Source organism: Hemitrygon akajei, chromosome 1 (genome assembly GCF_048418815.1).
Source record: "Hemitrygon akajei chromosome 1, sHemAka1.3, whole genome shotgun sequence".
NCBI lineage: Eukaryota > Metazoa > Chordata > Chondrichthyes > Myliobatiformes > Dasyatidae > Hemitrygon > Hemitrygon akajei.
This window is the reverse complement of record NC_133124.1, coordinates 184,795,027-184,816,862: the sequence shown is the minus strand read 5'-3', so window position 1 is coordinate 184,816,862 and position 21,836 is coordinate 184,795,027. Positions and strand designations below refer to the sequence as shown.

Below are 21,836 nucleotides of genomic sequence, written 5' to 3'. Positions count from 1 at the left end.
CCTACCTTGTTCAACTAACCCTTCGCTTAGATAAATGATCGCACAAATCCTAACTAATTTAAACAACTCGTTATTTTATTACATTAACTTTATTTTATCAGTGCGATATCCACTTTATGTTATATGGACCCGGGTTAGCAATTACTGAATATTATTGTTGCCTTAGAAATACCTCTGCGACTTACAGCACCGAAATAAGAAAACTCTCGTTTGCTTCTCCATGTTCTAAACATAGGGCTCTTCTTTGTGATAGTTAGTCTCCGCAGTTCTCGCTGATCTACCTCTGAAAATGTCGTTATTATTCTTTTCCCTTATCAGTCCTGTGCGATTCTGTGGGTTCTGATTTACCAGATTAAACTATGTCTAATTTCATTTGTCTTTAGCCAAAGGCGACTGGTGAAATTACCTATTGGCTACTCTCCCAAATAGCGAAGTGTTCCCGATGCTTTGTCTTTATGTTTTTTCCGCTGAATCGGGCCATTTCAAACCAGTCATATCCAGTTCATTTAGACACTGGGCCCAGGTTACTTCAGCTCACAGACAAAACCTACTCGTTTCTCATCAACTTGTTTTGATTCTTCTTCCATATCAAAAGGCACCCCGCAAATATGATCTTATTTGGAAATTATCTCTGATTTTGTATATTATGGATATTACCTTCATTATCTTCCCTTTCGATTACTTCAATTCAGAAAGCGTTTATTCAGATAAGCACTTCAAAATCTGATAGTCAGAAGAATAACCTCGTAAAACGACAACCTCCACTTTATTCATCATGTTGCAAATAAAGACACTTTTGTATCCACTCGTCCATTATCCTTGTCTTATTCCTGCTACCTATTTTTCTGAATTTTAAATTCGTAACGCCAACACGAAATAAGCACGTCACATCAGTCCTTACAGTGCAAGACCACAGTAACATGTCATAAATTCATGAGAGTCAGTGGGCAAAGGTGAGTGGCGCGGCTATTATTAAGCAAAAGATGCTGGGGAAACAGAAATGTCTGAAAATGGATAAATTACCGGGATTTGATGAAAACACCCTCAAGGTAAGAAAAAAAACATGATTGAAGAGATTATGGAGCAGAAAGGAGCCGAAATCTCATATGACATAGCACAATTTAAGAAGGAGCAAGAAAAAAGACAGGACATTATGAGAGGGTTAACGTGACATCCGGGGGTTGATAAGACTTTTGAGTTCATTATTAAAATTAAACTGCTGGAATATATGATAAAATGTGAAAGAACCAGCAAAGTTTTGTTAGAGTATTTCTCTCCTGGCAGTGTTTTTAAGTATGCATGTAACAAGAAGGTTAATCAAAGAAGAGTCGATAAATATTATTTAACTGTATGGTAGAGGACCTTGGATAAAATGCAGGATACGAGACTGCCAAACAGAATAAGAGCCAATTGAGTTTGAGGCACCATACTAGCATGGTGCCAGTAACAACTGGTAGTCAAAGAAAAGGGATAAATTGCACCTTTGCATAATGGCTGTGGGGACTAGTGGAGATCTACAGGAGTCAGTGTTCGATCTACAAAGTTACACTCTATACTTTGATGTTTTGAATGAAGGAACTCATCATACAGTGGCTAACCTTGTGGAGTAGACAAAGACAGGTAGAAGAACAGCTAGTTACCCAGAGACAAGAAGTCTGCAGGACTTTCACACGTTGGGAAAGTGGGCACAATCTGGAGGGTTAAATAGACGGTACGGAGGTCAGCCGTGATACAAATTGATGGTAAAAAGTAAAGGTGCCGACTCGATACTAACTTAAAGTACACTGAAATGAAAGGGGACTTGAGAGTCAGACTTTCGGATTGGCACATTAATTTGCAGATTGAGCCGATGGTAACGGGTGGAAATGCAATGTTACCATTGATTTCCAAGGAACTAGGCACATGTGTATGTACTCCTGAAGCCATTAATACCGAAGCCAAGGGATGATCTGAAAAGACTCTGTAGGAGCTCCAAAAGATTTATCCCAGCAACAAAAGGGTTAACAGATGTCGGATGCTTGATGCCCCGGGTGTGTTCTTATTGAAGGTAGTAAGAATGAGGTTGGGGTACTCTGTGAAGCCTACCTGAAACATAAGGATCTAAATAAGGTAGGCGTGGAGAGGACGTCCGTTCGTATAGGATAATCTATGCACGTAGAGTATAGCCTCAGAATAAAACTGACCAGGAGCAATTTCTTCACCAACATGTTGGAGAAGCTTTGGAATTCGTTGCCACAGCGGCTTTGACAGCCAATTCGCTGGGCACGTTTAGTACAGTGAAGGGTAGATGCATGATGAGTAAGTGAGTAAATTCCTATGTCAGATATATATTTTATTTTTATTGAGTTTTCACATGTTTACAAAAAGAAAGAAAAAAATATCAATCCTTCCCCCCTCCAATTAACCCCTCCCTCCTAACATATCCCTAAAGAAAGAGAGAAAAAAAGAGAAAAAAAAAAGAATGCCTGGATATCGGAAGATCCCCACATGCTCCATGGAGTTCATAATAGTATTAGTATATATATGTATTTCTTTCCCCAAATAACCAGTAATTTTATCTTCGGAGAACCTATATATTTAATCCGATCTTTTGTAAATAAGGGCGCCAAATTTTCAGAAATGTTTCATATTTATCACTTTAATTATAAGTAATTATTTCATGTGGAATACAGCTGAAGATTGTCAGACATATGTCAGATATGTCTTCAGATTCGACACAATAGTTCTGCTCGTTCTTTCTAACACTAATTCCCACTTCTAGGTTCCGAACCAATCTTTTAAATCTACAGAGACATGCTTTTTTACTGCTATTACATACATAAGACTTTCTCTTTACATGGATCGCTCATCTTTTATTTTTTTTTAATTTTTACAGGTCAAAATTCGACCAATGCAACACATGGAGAAACGCCGAACTCAGGTAAAATCTTAGATTTCAGTGCAATCCACAATACCTGTCCTTTGTATGTTTTTCCATCTGATAGAGCAGATTATAAAGTCTGCAGGAATTTTATGCAGTAGTCGTAAATAGAGTAGAGGAGATTGGGTTCACTATAGTGGATGATTCAATAAAGATCTCACAGCTGAGCAACGGATAATTATTATCGAGTGCAAAAGAATAGGAACCAACCTAACGTTATGTAAAATGAACAATACTATAGCAGCGCTTTCCTTTGGACATTTATGCCACATTCGCAGGACTGTGCTCCATACGTATTACTACACATAATAATAGTGAAGATCCAAGGTATTGCATGAATGGTTTGATTCTGGCATGATTCAGAGTAGGCGGCAATTGAAAAGACCACAACGCCATGAGACATAGGAGAAGAATTAGGTAAATTCCATTATAGCCCATTTATTATCTCTCTCAACCCCAGAGCCTTGCCTTCTCCTCGTGACATTTGACACCTGGCTTATCAAGAACCCTTGAAATTCCGCTTTTAATATACTCAACAATTTGCCCTACACTGCCGTTTGTGGCAGTGAATTGCAGGGAATAGGCAATCTCTGGTGAAAGGGATTCATTCTCGTCTCTGTCCTAATTAGACTTCCCGCTACCCTGAACCAGGGCGCACTAGTCCAAGACTCCTCCACTACAGGAAATATTGTATCTGCATCCAGAAGCTAGGCTTTATAACATGCGACATACTTCAGTGAGATTCCCCTGATTCTTATCTCCCACGAGTATCGGCCCCAAACCATCACATTCCAGTCACGTTAAACTTCACATTCATTGGATTATTATTATGAACCTCCTCTATGCCCTCTCCAACGCAAACACCTCTTTTCTTAGGAAAAGGGACTAAATCAACTCACAACAATCCAAGTGCGTCCTGATCAATCTCGTTATGAAGCCTCTGCATTATATCTTTGTTTTTATATTCTTCTCTCGAAATGAATGCTAACATTGCACTTCTTTTCCTTACCACAGACTCAAAGTGTAATTTAACCTTTAGGGAATTCTGCACAAGGAGTCGCAAGTCCCTTCACAACTCTGGTTTTTGAATGTTCTTCCCATTTAGAAAATAGTCTATGTCTTATCTTATTTAGTAGCTTCATTTGCGCACCTTGTCAAATGTCTTCTGAAAATCCAAGTAACTCTCTGACCCACTGGCTCGCCTTTGTGTATCTTGCCAAAACGAATTCCAACTGGTGTGTCAGACAATACTTCTCCTTTAGTAACCATGCTGAATTTGGCCTATATTATTATTGCATGCCTTCAAATACCCCAAAACATCATCCTTAACAATGGACTCCAACATCTTCCCAACCACTAATGTTAGGATAACTGGCTATAATTTGTTGATAGGTCATTACTGAAGCCTCCATAATATTTTCAGATACTCCTTAAGTTATTTCATCTGATCGAGGTTAATTATTTACCTCTGGACATTTTAGCTTCACAAGCACCTTCTCCTGGGAAATTGTATCTACATTTACCTCTGTCCCCTGGCACTCTGGAAACTCTGGTATACTGTGTGAGGTTTTGCACAGTGAACACAGACGGAAAATAATTATTAAGTTTGTCCGAAATGACTTCGTCCCGCACCCTTAATCCGCATATAATTTGTATAAACAAAGTTAAGAAGAATAACTTGGAACAATACTTTCCGGACATGAATTCCTTCTCATACAAATGAAAATGCTGACAAAGACGCCGAGGAAATGGGGGGGGGGGGGCGGGGGTGTGCGCTCTGTTGTAAATTAAAATAAATCATTTAATAGTAAGGAATGACAGAGCACCATATGTTGTAAACTCCTTGTGGATAGTGTTGACGAACCTAAATTCAAGCAGTAGCAAGGCAAAAGACAAGACATTATAAGCGGGATAACGTGACCTCCGTGAGTCCATAAGATTTTTGAGTTTATTGTTAAGATTAAGCTGCTGGGATATATGATAAAATATGATGCAATCAGCAGTTTTGATAGAGGATTTCTTTCCTGGCAGTTTTTCTTTTAGTATACATGTCACAAGAAGGTTAGTCAAAGAAAGTCGATAAATGTTATTTATCTCTATTGTAGAAGACCTTGGATAAAATGCAGGAAATGAGACTGCTAAACAGGATACGAGCCTATTGACTTTGAAACACCATACTAGCATGGTGCCAGTAACTAGTGATAGTCAAAGAAAAAGGATAAATTGCACCTTTGCATAATGGCTGAAGGGACTAGTGGAGATCTACAAGAGTCAGTGTTCGAACTACAAAGTTTCACTGTATACTTTGATGTTTTGAATGAAGGAACTCATCATACGGTGGCTAAACCTGTGGAGTAGACAAAGACAGGTAGAAGAACAGCTAGTTACCCAGAGACAAGAAGTCTGCAGGACTTTCACACGTTGGGAAAGTGGGTACAATCTGGAGGGTTAAATAGACGGTACGGAGGTCAGCCGTGATACAGCTTGGTGGTAAAAAATAAAGGTGCCGACTGGATACCAAATGAAAGTACACTGAAATGAAAGGGGACTTGAGAGTCAGACTTTCGGATTGGCACATTAATTTGCAGATTGAGCCGATGGTAACGGGTGGAAATGCAATGTTACCATTGATTTCCAAGGAACTAGGCACATGTGTATGTACTACTGAAGCCATTAATACCGAAGCCAAGGCATGATCTGAAAAGACTCTGGAGGAGCTCCAAAAGATTTATCCCAGCAACAAAATGGTTAACAGATGTCGGATGCTTGATGCCCCGGGTCTGTTCTTATTGAAGGTAGTAAGAATGAGGTTGGGATACTCTGTGAAGCCTACCTGAAACATAAGGATCTAAATAAGGTAGGCGTGGATAGTACGTCCGTTCGTATAGGAGAATCTATGCACGTAGAGTGTAGCCTCAGAATAAAACTGATCAGGAGCAATTTCTTCACCAACATGTTGGAGAAGCTTTGGAATTCGTTGCCACAGCGGCTTTGACAGCCAATTCGCTGGGCACATTTAATACAGTGAAGGGTAGATGCATGATGAGTAAGTGAGTAAATTCCTATGTCAGATATATATTTTATTTTTATTGAGTTTTCACATGTTTACAAAAAGAAAGAAAAAAAATAATCAATCCTTCCCCCCCTCCAATTAACCCCTCCCTCCTAACATATCCCTAAAGAAAGAGAGAAAAAAAGAGAAAAAAAAAAGAATGCCTGGATATCGGAAGATCCCCACATGCTCCATGGAGTTCATAATAGCATTAGTATATATATGTATTTCTTTCCCCAAATAACCAGTAATTTTATCTTCGGAGAACCTATATATTTAATCCGATCTTTTGTAAATAAGGGCGCCAAATTTTCAGAAATGTTTCATATTTATCTCTTAAATTATAAGTAATTATTTCATGTGGAATACAGCTGAAGATTGTCAGACATATGTCAGATATGTCTTCAGATTCGACACAATAGTTCTGCTCGTTCTTTCTAACACTAATTCCCACTTCTAGGTTCCGAACCAATCTTTTAAATCTATAGAGACATGCTTTTTTACTGCTATTACATACATAAGACTTTCTCTTTACATGGATCGCTTATTTTTTTTTTTCTTTTTTAATTTTACAGGTCAAAATTCTACCACTGCAACACCTGGAGGAACGACGAAATCAGGTAAAATCTTAGATTTCAGTGCAATCCGCAATTCTTGTCCTTTGTATGTTTTTCCATCTGATAGAGCAGATTATAAAGTCTGCAGGAATTTTATGCAGTAGTCGTAAATAGAGTAGAGGAGATTGGGTTCACTATAGTGGATGATTCAATAAAGATCTCACAGCTGAGCAACGGATAATTATTATCCAGTGCAAAAGAATAGGAACCAACCTAACGTTATGTAAAATGAACAATACTGTAGCAGCGCTTTCCTTTGGACATTTATGCCACATTCGCAGGACTGTGCTCCATACATATTACTACACATAATAATAGTGAAGATCCAAGGTATTGCAGGAATGGTTTGATTCTGGCATGATTCAGAGTAGGCGGCAATTGAAAAGACCACAAAGCCATGAGACATAGGAGAAGAATTAGGTAAATTCCATTATAGCCCATTTATTATCTCTCTCAACCCCAGAGCCTTGTCTTCTCCTCGTGACATTTGACACCTGGCTTATCAAGAACCCTTGAAATTCCGCTTTTAATATACTCAACAATTTGCCCTACACTGCCGTTTGTGGCAGTGAATTGCAGGGAATAGGCAATCTCTGGCGAAAGGAATTCATTCTCGTCTCTGTCCTAATTAGACGTCCCGCTACCCTGAACCAGGGCGCACTAGTCCAAGACTCCCCCACTACAGGAAATATTGTATCTGCATCCAGAAGCTAGGCTTTATAACATGCGACATACTTCAGTGAGATTCCCCTGATTCTTATCTCCCACGAGTATAGGCCCCAAACCATCACATTCCAGTCACGTTAAACTTCACATTCATTGGATTATTATTATGAACCTCCTCTATGCCCTCTCCAACGCAAACACCTATTTTCTTAGGAAAAGGGACTAAATCAACTCAGAACAATCCAAGTGCGTCCTGATCAATCTCGTTATGAAGCCTCTGCATTATATCTTTGTTTTTTTTATTCTTCTCTCGAAATGAATGCTAACATTGCACTTCTTTCCCTTACCACAGACTCAAAGTGTAATTTAACCTTTAGGGAATTCTGCACAAGGAGTCGCAAGTCCCTTCACAACTCTGGTTTTTGAATGTTCTTCCCATTTAGAAAATACTCTATGTCTTATCTTATTTAGTAGCTTCATTGGCGCACCTTGTCAAAGGTCTTCTGAAAATCCAAGTAACTCTCTGACCCACTGGTTCGCCTTTGTGTATCTTGCCAAAAAGAATTCCAACTGGTGTGTCAGACAATACTTCTCCTTTAGGAAACATGCTGAATTTGGCCTATATTATTACGTGCCATCAAGTACCCCAAAACATCATCCTTAGCAATGGAGTGCAACATCTTCCCAACCACTAATGTTAGGATAACTGGCTATAATTTGTTGATAGGTCATTACTAAAGCCTCCATAATATTTTCAGATACTCCTGGAGTTATTTCATCTGATCGAGGTTAATTATTTACCTCTGGACATTTTAGCTTCACAAGCACCTTCTCCTGGGAAATTGTATCTACATTTACCTCTGTCCCCTGGCACTCTGGAAACTCTGGTATACTGTGTGAGGTTTTGCACAGTGAACACAGACGGAAAATAATTATTAAGTTTGTCCGAAATGACTTCGTCCCGCACCCTTAATCCGCATATAATTTGTATAAACAAAGTTAAGAAGAATAACTTGGAACAATACTTTCCGGACATGAATTCCTTCTCATACAAATGAAAATGCTGACAAAGACGCCGAGGAAATGGGGGGGGGGGGGGCGGGGGTGTGCGCTCTGTTGTAAATTAAAATAAATCATTTAATAGTAAGGAATGACAGAGCACCATATGTTGTAAACTCCTTGTGGATAGTGTTGACGAACCTAAATTCAAGCAGTAGCAAGGCAAAAGACAAGACATTATAAGCGGGATAACGTGACCTCCGTGAGTCCATAAGATTTTTGAGTTTATTGTTAAGATTAAGCTGCTGGGATATATGATAAAATATGATGCAATCAGCAGTTTTGATAGAGGATTTCTTTCCTGGCAGTTTTTCTTTTAGTATACATGTCACAAGAAGGTTAGTCAAAGAAAGTCGATAAATGTTATTTATCTCTATTGTAGAAGACCTTGGATAAAATGCAGGAAATGAGACTGCTAAACAGGATACGAGCCTATTGACTTTGAAACACCATACTAGCATGGTGCCAGTAACTAGTGATAGTCAAAGAAAAAGGATAAATTGCACCTTTGCATAATGGCTGAAGGGACTAGTGGAGATCTACAAGAGTCAGTGTTCGAACTACAAAGTTTCACTGTATACTTTGATGTTTTGAATGAAGGAACTCATCATACGGTGGCTAAACCTGTGGAGTAGACAAAGACAGGTAGAAGAACAGCTAGTTACCCAGAGACAAGAAGTCTGCAGGACTTTCACACGTTGGGAAAGTGGGTACAATCTGGAGGGTTAAATAGACGGTACGGAGGTCAGCCGTGATACAGCTTGGTGGTAAAAAATAAAGGTGCCGACTGGATACCAAATGAAAGTACACTGAAATGAAAGGGGACTTGAGAGTCAGACTTTCGGATTGGCACATTAATTTGCAGATTGAGCCGATGGTAACGGGTGGAAATGCAATGTTACCATTGATTTCCAAGGAACTAGGCACATGTGTATGTACTACTGAAGCCATTAATACCGAAGCCAAGGCATGATCTGAAAAGACTCTGGAGGAGCTCCAAAAGATTTATCCCAGCAACAAAATGGTTAACAGATGTCGGATGCTTGATGCCCCGGGTCTGTTCTTATTGAAGGTAGTAAGAATGAGGTTGGGATACTCTGTGAAGCCTACCTGAAACATAAGGATCTAAATAAGGTAGGCGTGGATAGTACGTCCGTTCGTATAGGAGAATCTATGCACGTAGAGTGTAGCCTCAGAATAAAACTGATCAGGAGCAATTTCTTCACCAACATGTTGGAGAAGCTTTGGAATTCGTTGCCACAGCGGCTTTGACAGCCAATTCGCTGGGCACATTTAATACAGTGAAGGGTAGATGCATGATGAGTAAGTGAGTAAATTCCTATGTCAGATATATATTTTATTTTTATTGAGTTTTCACATGTTTACAAAAAGAAAGAAAAAAAATAATCAATCCTTCCCCCCCTCCAATTAACCCCTCCCTCCTAACATATCCCTAAAGAAAGAGAGAAAAAAAGAGAAAAAAAAAAGAATGCCTGGATATCGGAAGATCCCCACATGCTCCATGGAGTTCATAATAGCATTAGTATATATATGTATTTCTTTCCCCAAATAACCAGTAATTTTATCTTCGGAGAACCTATATATTTAATCCGATCTTTTGTAAATAAGGGCGCCAAATTTTCAGAAATGTTTCATATTTATCTCTTAAATTATAAGTAATTATTTCATGTGGAATACAGCTGAAGATTGTCAGACATATGTCAGATATGTCTTCAGATTCGACACAATAGTTCTGCTCGTTCTTTCTAACACTAATTCCCACTTCTAGGTTCCGAACCAATCTTTTAAATCTATAGAGACATGCTTTTTTACTGCTATTACATACATAAGACTTTCTCTTTACATGGATCGCTTATTTTTTTTTTTTTCTTTTTTAATTTTACAGGTCAAAATTCTACCACTGCAACACCTGGAGGAACGACGAAATCAGGTAAAATCTTAGATTTCAGTGCAATCCGCAATTCTTGTCCTTTGTATGTTTTTCCATCTGATAGAGCAGATTATAAAGTCTGCAGGAATTTTATGCAGTAGTCGTAAATAGAGTAGAGGAGATTGGGTTCACTATAGTGGATGATTCAATAAAGATCTCACAGCTGAGCAACGGATAATTATTATCCAGTGCAAAAGAATAGGAACCAACCTAACGTTATGTAAAATGAACAATACTGTAGCAGCGCTTTCCTTTGGACATTTATGCCACATTCGCAGGACTGTGCTCCATACATATTACTACACATAATAATAGTGAAGATCCAAGGTATTGCAGGAATGGTTTGATTCTGGCATGATTCAGAGTAGGCGGCAATTGAAAAGACCACAAAGCCATGAGACATAGGAGAAGAATTAGGTAAATTCCATTATAGCCCATTTATTATCTCTCTCAACCCCAGAGCCTTGTCTTCTCCTCGTGACATTTGACACCTGGCTTATCAAGAACCCTTGAAATTCCGCTTTTAATATACTCAACAATTTGCCCTACACTGCCGTTTGTGGCAGTGAATTGCAGGGAATAGGCAATCTCTGGCGAAAGGAATTCATTCTCGTCTCTGTCCTAATTAGACGTCCCGCTACCCTGAACCAGGGCGCACTAGTCCAAGACTCCCCCACTACAGGAAATATTGTATCTGCATCCAGAAGCTAGGCTTTATAACATGCGACATACTTCAGTGAGATTCCCCTGATTCTTATCTCCCACGAGTATAGGCCCCAAACCATCACATTCCAGTCACGTTAAACTTCACATTCATTGGATTATTATTATGAACCTCCTCTATGCCCTCTCCAACGCAAACACCTATTTTCTTAGGAAAAGGGACTAAATCAACTCAGAACAATCCAAGTGCGTCCTGATCAATCTCGTTATGAAGCCTCTGCATTATATCTTTGTTTTTTTTATTCTTCTCTCGAAATGAATGCTAACATTGCACTTCTTTCCCTTACCACAGACTCAAAGTGTAATTTAACCTTTAGGGAATTCTGCACAAGGAGTCGCAAGTCCCTTCACAACTCTGGTTTTTGAATGTTCTTCCCATTTAGAAAATACTCTATGTCTTATCTTATTTAGTAGCTTCATTGGCGCACCTTGTCAAAGGTCTTCTGAAAATCCAAGTAACTCTCTGACCCACTGGTTCGCCTTTGTGTATCTTGCCAAAAAGAATTCCAACTGGTGTGTCAGACAATACTTCTCCTTTAGGAAACATGCTGAATTTGGCCTATATTATTACGTGCCATCAAGTACCCCAAAACATCATCCTTAGCAATGGAGTGCAACATCTTCCCAACCACTAATGTTAGGATAACTGGCTATAATTTGTTGATAGGTCATTACTAAAGCCTCCATAATATTTTCAGATACTCCTGGAGTTATTTCATCTGATCGAGGTTAATTATTTATCTCTGGACATTTTAGCTTCACAAGCACCTTCTCCTGGGAAATTGTATCTACACTTACCTCTGTCCCCTGGCACTCTGGAAACTCTGGTATACTGTTGGAGGTTTTGCACAGTGAACACAGACGCAAAATACTTATTAAATTTGTCCGAAATGACTTCGTCCCGTACGCTTAATCCGCATATAATTTGTACAAACAAAGTTAAGAAGAATAACTTGGAACAATACTTTCCGGACATGAATTCCTTCTCATACAAATGAAAATGCTGACAAAGACGCCGAGGAAATGGGGGGGGGGGGGGGTGTCCGCACTGTTGTAAATTAAAATAAATCATTAAATAGTAAGGAATGACAAAGGACCATATGTTGTAAAATCCTTGTGGATAGTGTTGACGAACCTAAATTCAAGCAGTAGCAAGGCAAAAGACAAGACATTATAAGCGGGGTAACGTGACCTCCGTGAGTCCATAAGATTTTTGAGTTTATTGTTAAGATTAAGCTGCTGGGATATATGATAAAATATAATGCAATCAGCAGTTTTGATAGAGGATTTCTTTCCTGGCAGTTTTTCTTTTAGTATACATGTCACAAGAAGGTTAGTCAAAGAAAGTCGATAAATGTTATTTATCTCTATTGTAGAAGACCTTGGATAAAATGCAGGAAATGAGACTGCTAAACAGGATAAGAGCCTATTGACTTTGAAGCACCATACTAGCATGGTGCCAGTAACTACTGGTAGTCAAAGAAAAGGGATAAATTGCACCTTTGCATAATGGTTGAAGGGACTAGTGGAGATCTACAAGAGTCAGTGTTCGATCTACAAAGTTTCACTCTATACTTTGATGTTTTGAATGAAGGAACTCATCATACGGTGGCTAAACCTGTGGAGTAGACAAAGACAGGTAGAAGAACAGCTAGTTACCCAGAGACAAGAAGTCTGCAGGACTTTCACACGTTGGGAAAGTGGGCACAATCTGGAGGGTTAAATAGACGGTACGGAGGTCAGCCGTGATACAAATTGGTGGTAAAAAATAAAGGTGCCGACTGGATACTAAATGAAAGTACACTGAAATGAAAGGGGACTTGAGAGTCAGACTTTCGGATTGGCACATTAATTTGTAGATTGAGCCGATGGTAACGGTTGGAAATGCAATGTTACCATTGATTTCCAAGGAACTAGGCACATGTGTATGTACTCCTGAAGCCATTAATACTGAAGCCAAGGCATGATCTGAAAAGACTCTGGAGGAGCTCCAAAAGATTTATGCCAGCAACAAAAAGGTTAACAGCTGTAGGATGCTTGATGCCCCGGGTCTGTACTTATTGAAGGTAATAAGAATGTGGTTGTGGTACTCTGTGAAGCCTACCTGAAGCATAAAGATATAAATAAGGCAGGTGTGGAGAGGACGTCCGTTCGTATAGGAGAATCTATGCACGTAGAGTATAGCCTCAGAATAAAACTGACCAGGAGCAATTTCTTCACCAACCTGTTGGAGAAGCTTTGGAATTCGTTGCCACAGCGGCTTTGACAGCCAATTCACTGGGCGCATTTAATACAGTGAAGGGGAGGTGCATGATGAGTAAGTGAGTTAATTCCTATGTCAGATATGCCTTCAGATTCGATACAATAGTTCTGCTCGTTCTTTTTAACACTAATTCCCACTTCTAGGTTCCGAACCAATCTTTTAAATCTACAGAGATATGCTTTTTTACTCTATTATTTACATAAGACGTCCTCTTTACATGGATTACTCATCTTCTGTTATTTTTTAATCTTACATGTCAAATTTCTACCACTGCAACACCTGAAGAAACGAAGAACTCAGGTAAAATCATAGCTTTCAGTGAATCCGTAATTTTTGTCCTTTGTATGTTTTTCCATCTGATAGAGCAGATTATAAAGTCTGCAGGAATTTTGTGCGGTAGTCTTAAAGAGAGTAGAGGAGAAACGGTTCACAATAGTGGGTGATTCAACAAAGATCTCACGACGGAGCAACGGGTAATTATTATCGAGGGCAATAGGGCAGATGATTGAATAGGATTCAACCTTACTTTATGTAAAGTTTAACGATAATGTAACAGCGCTTTCCTTTGGTCTTTTATGCCACATTCACAGGACTGTGTTCCATACAGATTACAAAACTTTATAATAGTGAAGATCCAAGGTATTGCAGGAAATGTTTGATTCTGGCATGATTTATAGTAGGCGGCATTTGAAAAGACCACAAGGCCATGACACATAGGAGAAGAATTAGGTAAAATCCATTATAGCCCATTTATTATCACTCTCAGCCCCAGAGGCTTGCCTTCTCCTCGTGACATTTGACACCTGGCTTATCAAGAACCCATGAAATTCCGCTTTTAATATACGCAACAATTTGCCCGACACCGCCGTTTGTTGCAATGAATTGCACGGATTCAGCAATCGCTGTCTAAAGAAATTCATTCTCGTCTCTGTTCTAAGTAGACGTCCCTCTACCCTGTACCGGGGCCCTCTAGTCCAACACTCACCCACTACAGGAAATATTGTATCTACATCCAGTAGTTAGCCATCCAACATGCGACATTCTTCAGTGAGATTCCCCTGATTCTTATCTCCCACGAGTATAGGCCCCAAACTATCACATTCCAGTCATATTAACCTTCAGATTCATTGGATTATTATTATGAACCTTTTCTATGCACTCTCCAACGCAAGCACATCTTTTTTTTAGAAAAAAAGGACCAAAACGGCTCACAATACTCTAAGTGCGTCCTGATCAATCTCTTTATGAAGCCTCAGCATTATATCTTTGTTTTGATATTCTAGTCCTCTCGAAATGAATGCTAACATTAAATTTCTCTTCCTTACCATCGACTCAAACTGTAATTTAACCTTTAGGGAATTCTGCACAAGGAGTCGTAAGTCCCTTCGCACCTCTTGTTTTTGAATGTTCTTCCCATTTAGAAAATAGTCTATGTTTTATCTTATTTAGCAGCTTCATATGCGCACCTTGTCAAAGGTCTTCTGAAAATCCAAGTAACTCTTTGACCCATTGGCTCGCCTTTGTGTATCTTGCCAAAAAGAATTGCAACCGATGTGTCAGACAATACTGCCCCTTGAGTAACCATGCTGAATTTAAACTATATTATTACATGCCTCCAAGTACCCCGAAACCTCATCCTTAGCATTTGACGCCAACACCTTCCAAGCCACTAAGGTCTGGATAACTGGCTAATAATTTGTTGAAAGCTCACCACTAAAGCCTGCATAATATTTTCAGATACTCCTGGAGTTATTTTATCTGATCGAGGCTACTTATTTAACTTTTGACACTTCAGCTTCACAAGCACCTTTTCCTGGGAAATTGTATCTACACTTAATTCTGTTCCCTGGCACTCTCGAAAGTCTGGCATACTGCTGGTGGTCTCGCACACTGAAGCCAGACGCAAAACACTTATTAAGTTCGTCTGCAATTTCTTTGCCCCGCCCCCTTAATCTTTCAATAGTTTGTACAAACAAGTTAAGAAGAATAACTTGGACAATACTTCCCGGACATGAATTCCTTGGCATACAAATAAAAATACTAACAAGGAGGCTGAGGGAATGGGGGAGGGGTGCTGGGGTGCGCTCTGTTGTAAATATAAATAAATCATTTAATAGTAAGGAATGACAGAGGACCATATGTTGTAAAATCCTCGTGGATAGAGTTAACGAACCTAAATTTAAGAAGTAGCAAGACAAATGACAAGACATTAGAAGCGGTTTAACGTGACCTCCGTGGGTCCCTACGATTTTTGAGTTTATTATATATGAATATATATATGGGATATATGAGATAATATGATGCAATCAGCAGTTTTGTTAGAGGATTTTTTTTCCTGGCAGTTTTTTAAAAAAGTAAGTATGTAACAAGAAGATTGGTCAAAGAAAAGTCGATAAATGTTATTTAACTGTATCTTAGAAGACCTTGATTAAAGTGCAGAATACGAGACTGCTAAACAGGAAAAGAGCCTATTTAGTTTGAGGCACCATACTAGCATGCTGCCGCTAATTACCGGTAGTCAAAAAAAAGGAGGATAAATTGCACCTTTTCATTATGGCTGAGGGAGTCTAGTGGACATGTACGGGGGTCGGTGGACGGACTACAAAGTTTCACTCTATACTTTGATGTTTTGAATGAAGGATTATACGGTGTCTAACCTCGTGGAGTATAAGAAGACAGGTAGAAGAACAGGTAGTTACCCTGAGAAAACAACTCTGCAGGATTAGCACACGTTGGGAAAGTTGTCAAAATGTGGAGTGTTAAATAAACGGTACGGAGGTTAGCTGTGATACACTTTGGTCGGAAAAAAATAAAGGTGCCGCCGAGACACTAAATGAAATACACTGAAATTAGCGGGGACCTGAGAGTCATACTTCCTGATTTGCTCATTAATTAGCAGATTGAGCCGATGATAACGGGCGGAAATGCAATGTTACCATTGATTTCCAAGGGACGAGAGACATGTGTATGAACTACTGAAGCCATTGACAGCAAAACCAAGGAATGATGTGCAAAGACTCCGGAGGAGGTTCAAAAGATTTATCCTAGCAAAAAAAGGGTTAATAAATGAAGAGCGCTTGATGTCTCCGGTCTGTACTTGAAGTTAATAAGAATCAGATTGGGATAATCTATAGCCTACCTGAAACATAACGGCCTAAATAAAGTAGGCGTGGCGAGGATGTTTCCGTTCGTATAGGAGAATCTATGAATACAGGGTATAGCCTCAGAATAAAACTGACCAGGAGCAATTTCTTCACCAACATGTTGGTGAATCTCTGAAATTATTTGCCACGGCGGCTTTGACAGCCAATTCACTGGGCGCATTTAATACAGTGATCGGTAGAGGCATGATGAGTAAATGGGAATGAGGCATGCCAGATATGTACTCACATTCGATACAATAATCTGCTCGTTATTTCTAACACTAATTCCCACTTCTACGATCCGAACCAATCTTTTATATCTAAAGGGACATGTTTTTAATGCTATTATTTACATAACACGTTCGCTTTACATGGATAACTCTTATATATATATTTTTTTTAATTTTACAGATCATTCTGGCAGTACAGAACCTGGAGGAGGGAGTAACTCAGGTAAAATCTTAGCTTTAAGAGCAATCCATAATTCATGTCTTTTGTATTTCTTTCCATCTGATAGAGCAGATTACAAAGGCTGCAAGAATTGTGTGTAGTAGTTGTAAAGAGAGTAGAGGAGAATCGGTTCACAATAGTGGGTGATTCAGCTAAGATCTGACCGCTGACCAACGGATAATTATTATCGAAGGCAATAGGGCAGATGATTGAATAGGATCCAACCTTACTTTATGTAAAATCAACAATACTGTAGCAGCGCTTTCCTTCGGTCATTTACGCCACATTCATGGGACTGAGCTCCATACAGATTCCCACAATTTATATTAGTGAAGATCCAAGATATTGCGGGAATGTTTTGATTCTGGCATGGTTTAGAGTAGTCGGCATTTGAAAAGACCACAAAGTCATGAGACATAGGAGAAGAATTAGGTCCATTCCATTTTGGCCGATTCATTATCCCTCTCAACCCCAGAGTCTTGCCTTCTCCTCGCGACATTCGACGCCTGGCTAATCAATAACCCATGAAATTCAGCTTTTAATATACGCAACAATTTGCCCGACACCGCCGTTTGTTGCAATGAATTGCACGGATTCAGCAATCGCTGTCTAAAGAAATTCATTCTCGTCTCTGTTCTAAGTAGACGTCCCTCTACTCTGTACCGGGGCCCTCTAGTCCAACACTCACCCACTACAGGAAATATTGTATCTACATCCAGTAGTTAGCCATCCAACATGCGACATTCTTCAGTGAGATTCCCCTGATTCTTATCTCCCACGAGTATAGGCCCCAAACTATCACATTCCAGTCATATTAACCTTCAGATTCATTGGATTATTATTATGAACCTTTTCTATGCACTCTCCAACGCAAGCACATCTTTTTTTTTAGAAAAAAAGGACCAAAACGGCTCACAATACTCTAAGTGCGTCCTGATCAATCTCTTTATGAAGCCTCAGCATTATATCTTTGTTTTGATATTCTAGTCCTCTCGAAATGAATGCTAACATTAAATTTCTCTTCCTTACCATCGACTCAAACTGTAATTTAACCTTTAGGGAATTCTGCACAAGGAGTCGTAAGTCCCTTCGCACCTCTTGTTTTTGAATGTTCTTCCCATTTAGAAAATAGTCTATGTTTTATCTTATTTAGCAGCTTCATATGCGCACCTTGTCAAAGGTCTTCTGAAAATCCAAGTAACTCTTTGACCCATTGGCTCGCCTTTGTGTATCTTGCCAAAAAGAATTGCAACCGATGTGTCAGACAATACTGCCCCTTGAGTAACCATGCTGAATTTAAACTATATTATTACATGCCTCCAAGTACCCCGAAACCTCATCCTTAGCATTTGACGCCAACACCTTCCAAGCCACTAAGGTCTGGATAACTGGCTAATAATTTGTTGAAAGCTCACTACTAAAGCCTCCATAATATTTTCAGATACTCCTGGAGTTATTTCATCTTATCGAGGTTACTTATTTAACTTTGGACCTTTTAGCTTCACAAGCACCTATACCTCAGAAATTGTAACTACACTTAGTTCTGTCCACTGGCACTCTCAAAAGTCTGGGATACTGATGGATGTCTTGCACAGTGAACAGAGACGAAAAATACTTAAGTTCATCCGCAGTTTCTTTGCCCCGCCCCTTAATCTTAATATAGTTTGCGGAAACAAGGTTAGCAAGAATAACTTGGAACGATACTTCCCGGACACGAATTCATTCGCATACAATTAAAAATACTGGCAAGAATGCTAAGGGAATCGGGGGCGGTGGTGGGGATTCACTCTGTTGTAAATAAAAGTAAGTCAATTAATGGTAACGATTAATCCTTTTGGATAGATTTGCGGAACCTAAATTGTAAAGTGATTCTGATAGGGGTTATGCATAGGCTTCCAAATTGTAGTCAGGATGTGTGGTACAAAACACACCAGGGGATATAAAACATATGCTAAATCGCCAGTATTGTAGATGTCATCGGGAACTTCAATATCCAAATAGAATGGAAAAGGTAAGTTTGTAGTAAACCACAAGAAAATTAATTTGTTTTTTGATTAGATTTCATTGCATTGCTTTGTAGTAATGGTAACTGCAGAGGCTTGAGGGAGGAACTGGCCAGAGCTGAACGGAAGAAGACCCCAGCAGGGACGATTATGAAAGAGCAATGGCAGGGTGTCATCGGAGTAATTCGGGAGGCACAGTAAAAGTACTGTGATAGCAAAAACGTGAAAACTAGGGGTAGGATCAGGCACCATTTCTGACTAGGGAATTCAGTGAAGCTATAAAAACAAAAGAGAAGGCAAATAATATGGAAAAGGTTAGGAAAGCCAGAGGATTCGGAAATCTTTAAAGGCAACTGAACACATATTAGAAACGTACAGGGAAAAGATTCAATACGAGGAGAATAACATAAAATAAGACTCGAAACTATATATATTTTTGCATACAGAAAGGCTAAGTGACAAGAACGGATACCGGACTGCTTGAACATGATGAAGAATTAGAAATGGGGAATAGAAAAATGACAGTATAGCGAATATTGACCTCCTACCTTCGTCAACTACTTTCGGTTAGGGAAACGCCCAAACAAGCTCGAATTAATTTAAATCACTCGCAACTTTATTGATTCAACTTTATTCAATGAATTCGACACCTACGGAAGTTATATTGACGTGGGTCAACATTTCCTGAATGCTACTGTTCATTTTGTCCCAACACTCTCACAAAACGTCTTCTGCCACTTACAACAGAAACAGGAGATGCCTTATTGGCCAAATGATTGACCCTTCTAATCCCAGCCCGGTGCCTGGGGTCTTCCTTGCGATAGTTACTCTTCAGATTCCTCGCTGCACTACCTCTGAAACTCTTCATCGTCAATACTTTCTATATTATTTTATTTAGCTAGAGAGCCTTTTGAGACAGTCCGTTACAACAACCCTCCAAAAAGGCGATTAACCTTCACCCAAATCACGGGACAATTTAATGACTTGCCCAGTAAATCTTTGGATGGTGGAGAAAAGCAGAGCACTGGGAAAAGGCACGCAGGATACAGGAAGACCTGCAAACTCCTTTAAATGGCGCTGGAACAGAACTGCGAACTCCGTAGGCGCCGAGCTGTGATAGGGTCGCTCTATCCGCTATATAACCGTGAGCCTATTATCAGCCCTCCGGTGTTGTACTTCGATTCTGTGAGTTTTGAATTATCAGACTAGCCTATGCCCAGTTTCTTGGCTCTAACCCAGAATAACTTGTAAATAATGAAATGCCTCTGGTATCATTCTTCTGTTATTTTATTCCTCTGAATTAGACCATTTCACAAGAGTACTAGGTCATTTCAGACACTAAAATCAGGTTATATCAGGTCATAAACACAGACAACTACCCCTGCGAATCTGTTGGAGTCGTCTAATGTGTTTGCTGCTCCCGATGCGGTCTCCTCTGCATTAGTGAGAAAGTCGTAAATTTGGGGGTAGGGTGTGTAGAGTTTCATCGAGCTCTATCCGCCGGAAGTGGAACTGCCCAGTGACTAGACATTTTAGTTCTTATTCCAATTGCCCTGCCCGTCCGACATATAGGTCCATTACCTGCCACCCACCCTTGTCCCACAATGAGGTCACTCTCAGAGTCGAGGAACAACACCTTATAGTCCATCTGGGTTGCCTCCAACCTGATGGCATGAAGATCGATTTCTCCTTCCGGTAAAATAATCCCTCCCTCTTTTCTCTTCGTCCTTTCCCCTTGCCTCTTCTCACCTACCTATCACTCCCAATATCCCACTCGGCCACTCTTCCCCTTTCTGCTATGGTTCACTCTCCTCTCCTATGAGATTCTTTCCTCCCTAACTCTTTACCTTTCCATCTGGCTTTACCTATCATTTTCTAGTTATCCTCCTTTTCCTCCCCCATTCACGTTTTATTCTGTCTTCCCCCCCCACTTTCTTTTCTGTCTTGAAGAATGGTCTTGGCACAAAACGTCGACAGATTATTCATTTCTATCTGTGCTGATGACCTACTAAGTCCTTTTGGATTTCCCACAACTGCAGAATTTCTCATGTATACTCTTACCGACCTGTTTTGAATCTTCTTCCTAATCAACGCGTATTCCGAACCCGTAGACGCATAGGTTCGTAAAATGCGTCCAGTTCAATATGTTTGAGAATAGAGTCTTTCGTTGAGAACCAAGCTTATCAGAATTCTCTTGAGTTCTTGTTTTGTGCTTCAGCCATGATTCTAGAAGTTTCCCGGACGAATCTCTGCCCCTGATCTTCTGGACTGAGATGAATGTCAGAGGATCGTGTCTTCTTACGGTTAACTCATGTTCATGTCGTCTCGTGGATAGTTTTCTACCCATATGTCCTACATAGTGTTAGGTTCAGTCTCCGCATTGGATTGGAAAATTATGTCTGTCCTTTTCATTTGAACTGTTGGATCTTTGAGAGTTCTGATAGCTATGCTGAGATTGTGTGCTACCGTTATTCCGTTAATGCTACCATAATTAGAAATCCCATTAGGGTTGTCATATCAGGGTCAACAGAATATTGTAGTATCGTTCATGTAATTAGCTGGCGTCAGAAATTAATTGAGAAAAGATAACATTGTATTAATGAAAAGAAATCTCAATAATGTAAACCAGAAGATTACATTCTTTTTTCTGGAGTGCCATTGTATGTTTGGAGGTCTTTGCAAATAAAACTGCATGAGGAGTTTTACGTTTATGAATAACTAAAACAATTCATTTATTGTATTCCACGCGCTGAACACAAAAAGTGCAGTAACCGAACTTCACGTGATACATCATCACGTCAGACCAACCTCTTTAAGTGAACCTCAGCTGAATGTCAACGTTGTGAATTATGTACAATTCCACCAGTTACATTACCCTGTACGGGCCCCCTCATAACTCACTAAAACCAGCATTGTGAGCATGAACAGCCTGGCTTGGATCCTTTGTTCCATGAGCGGGAAGGAACAGCAAGTGCCTCGTGCTCGTCCA

The 21,836-nt window shown here is 39.6% G+C and overlaps 1 protein-coding gene across 1 annotated transcript in view; it reads left to right on the top strand.

Annotated features, from left to right (window-relative positions):
• Window positions 1-21,836, top strand: part of LOC140733132 (uncharacterized) — a 98,113-nt gene that overhangs the window by 24,887 nt on the left and 51,390 nt on the right. The window contains exons 4-8 of the mRNA XM_073056030.1: window positions 2,876-2,920; window positions 6,548-6,592; window positions 10,221-10,265; window positions 13,537-13,551; window positions 16,806-16,847. Coding sequence (XP_072912131.1) covers window positions 2,876-2,920; window positions 6,548-6,592; window positions 10,221-10,265; window positions 13,537-13,551; window positions 16,806-16,847 — 192 coding nt within the window. The remainder of the gene's footprint in view (window positions 1-2,875; window positions 2,921-6,547; window positions 6,593-10,220; window positions 10,266-13,536; window positions 13,552-16,805; window positions 16,848-21,836) is intronic.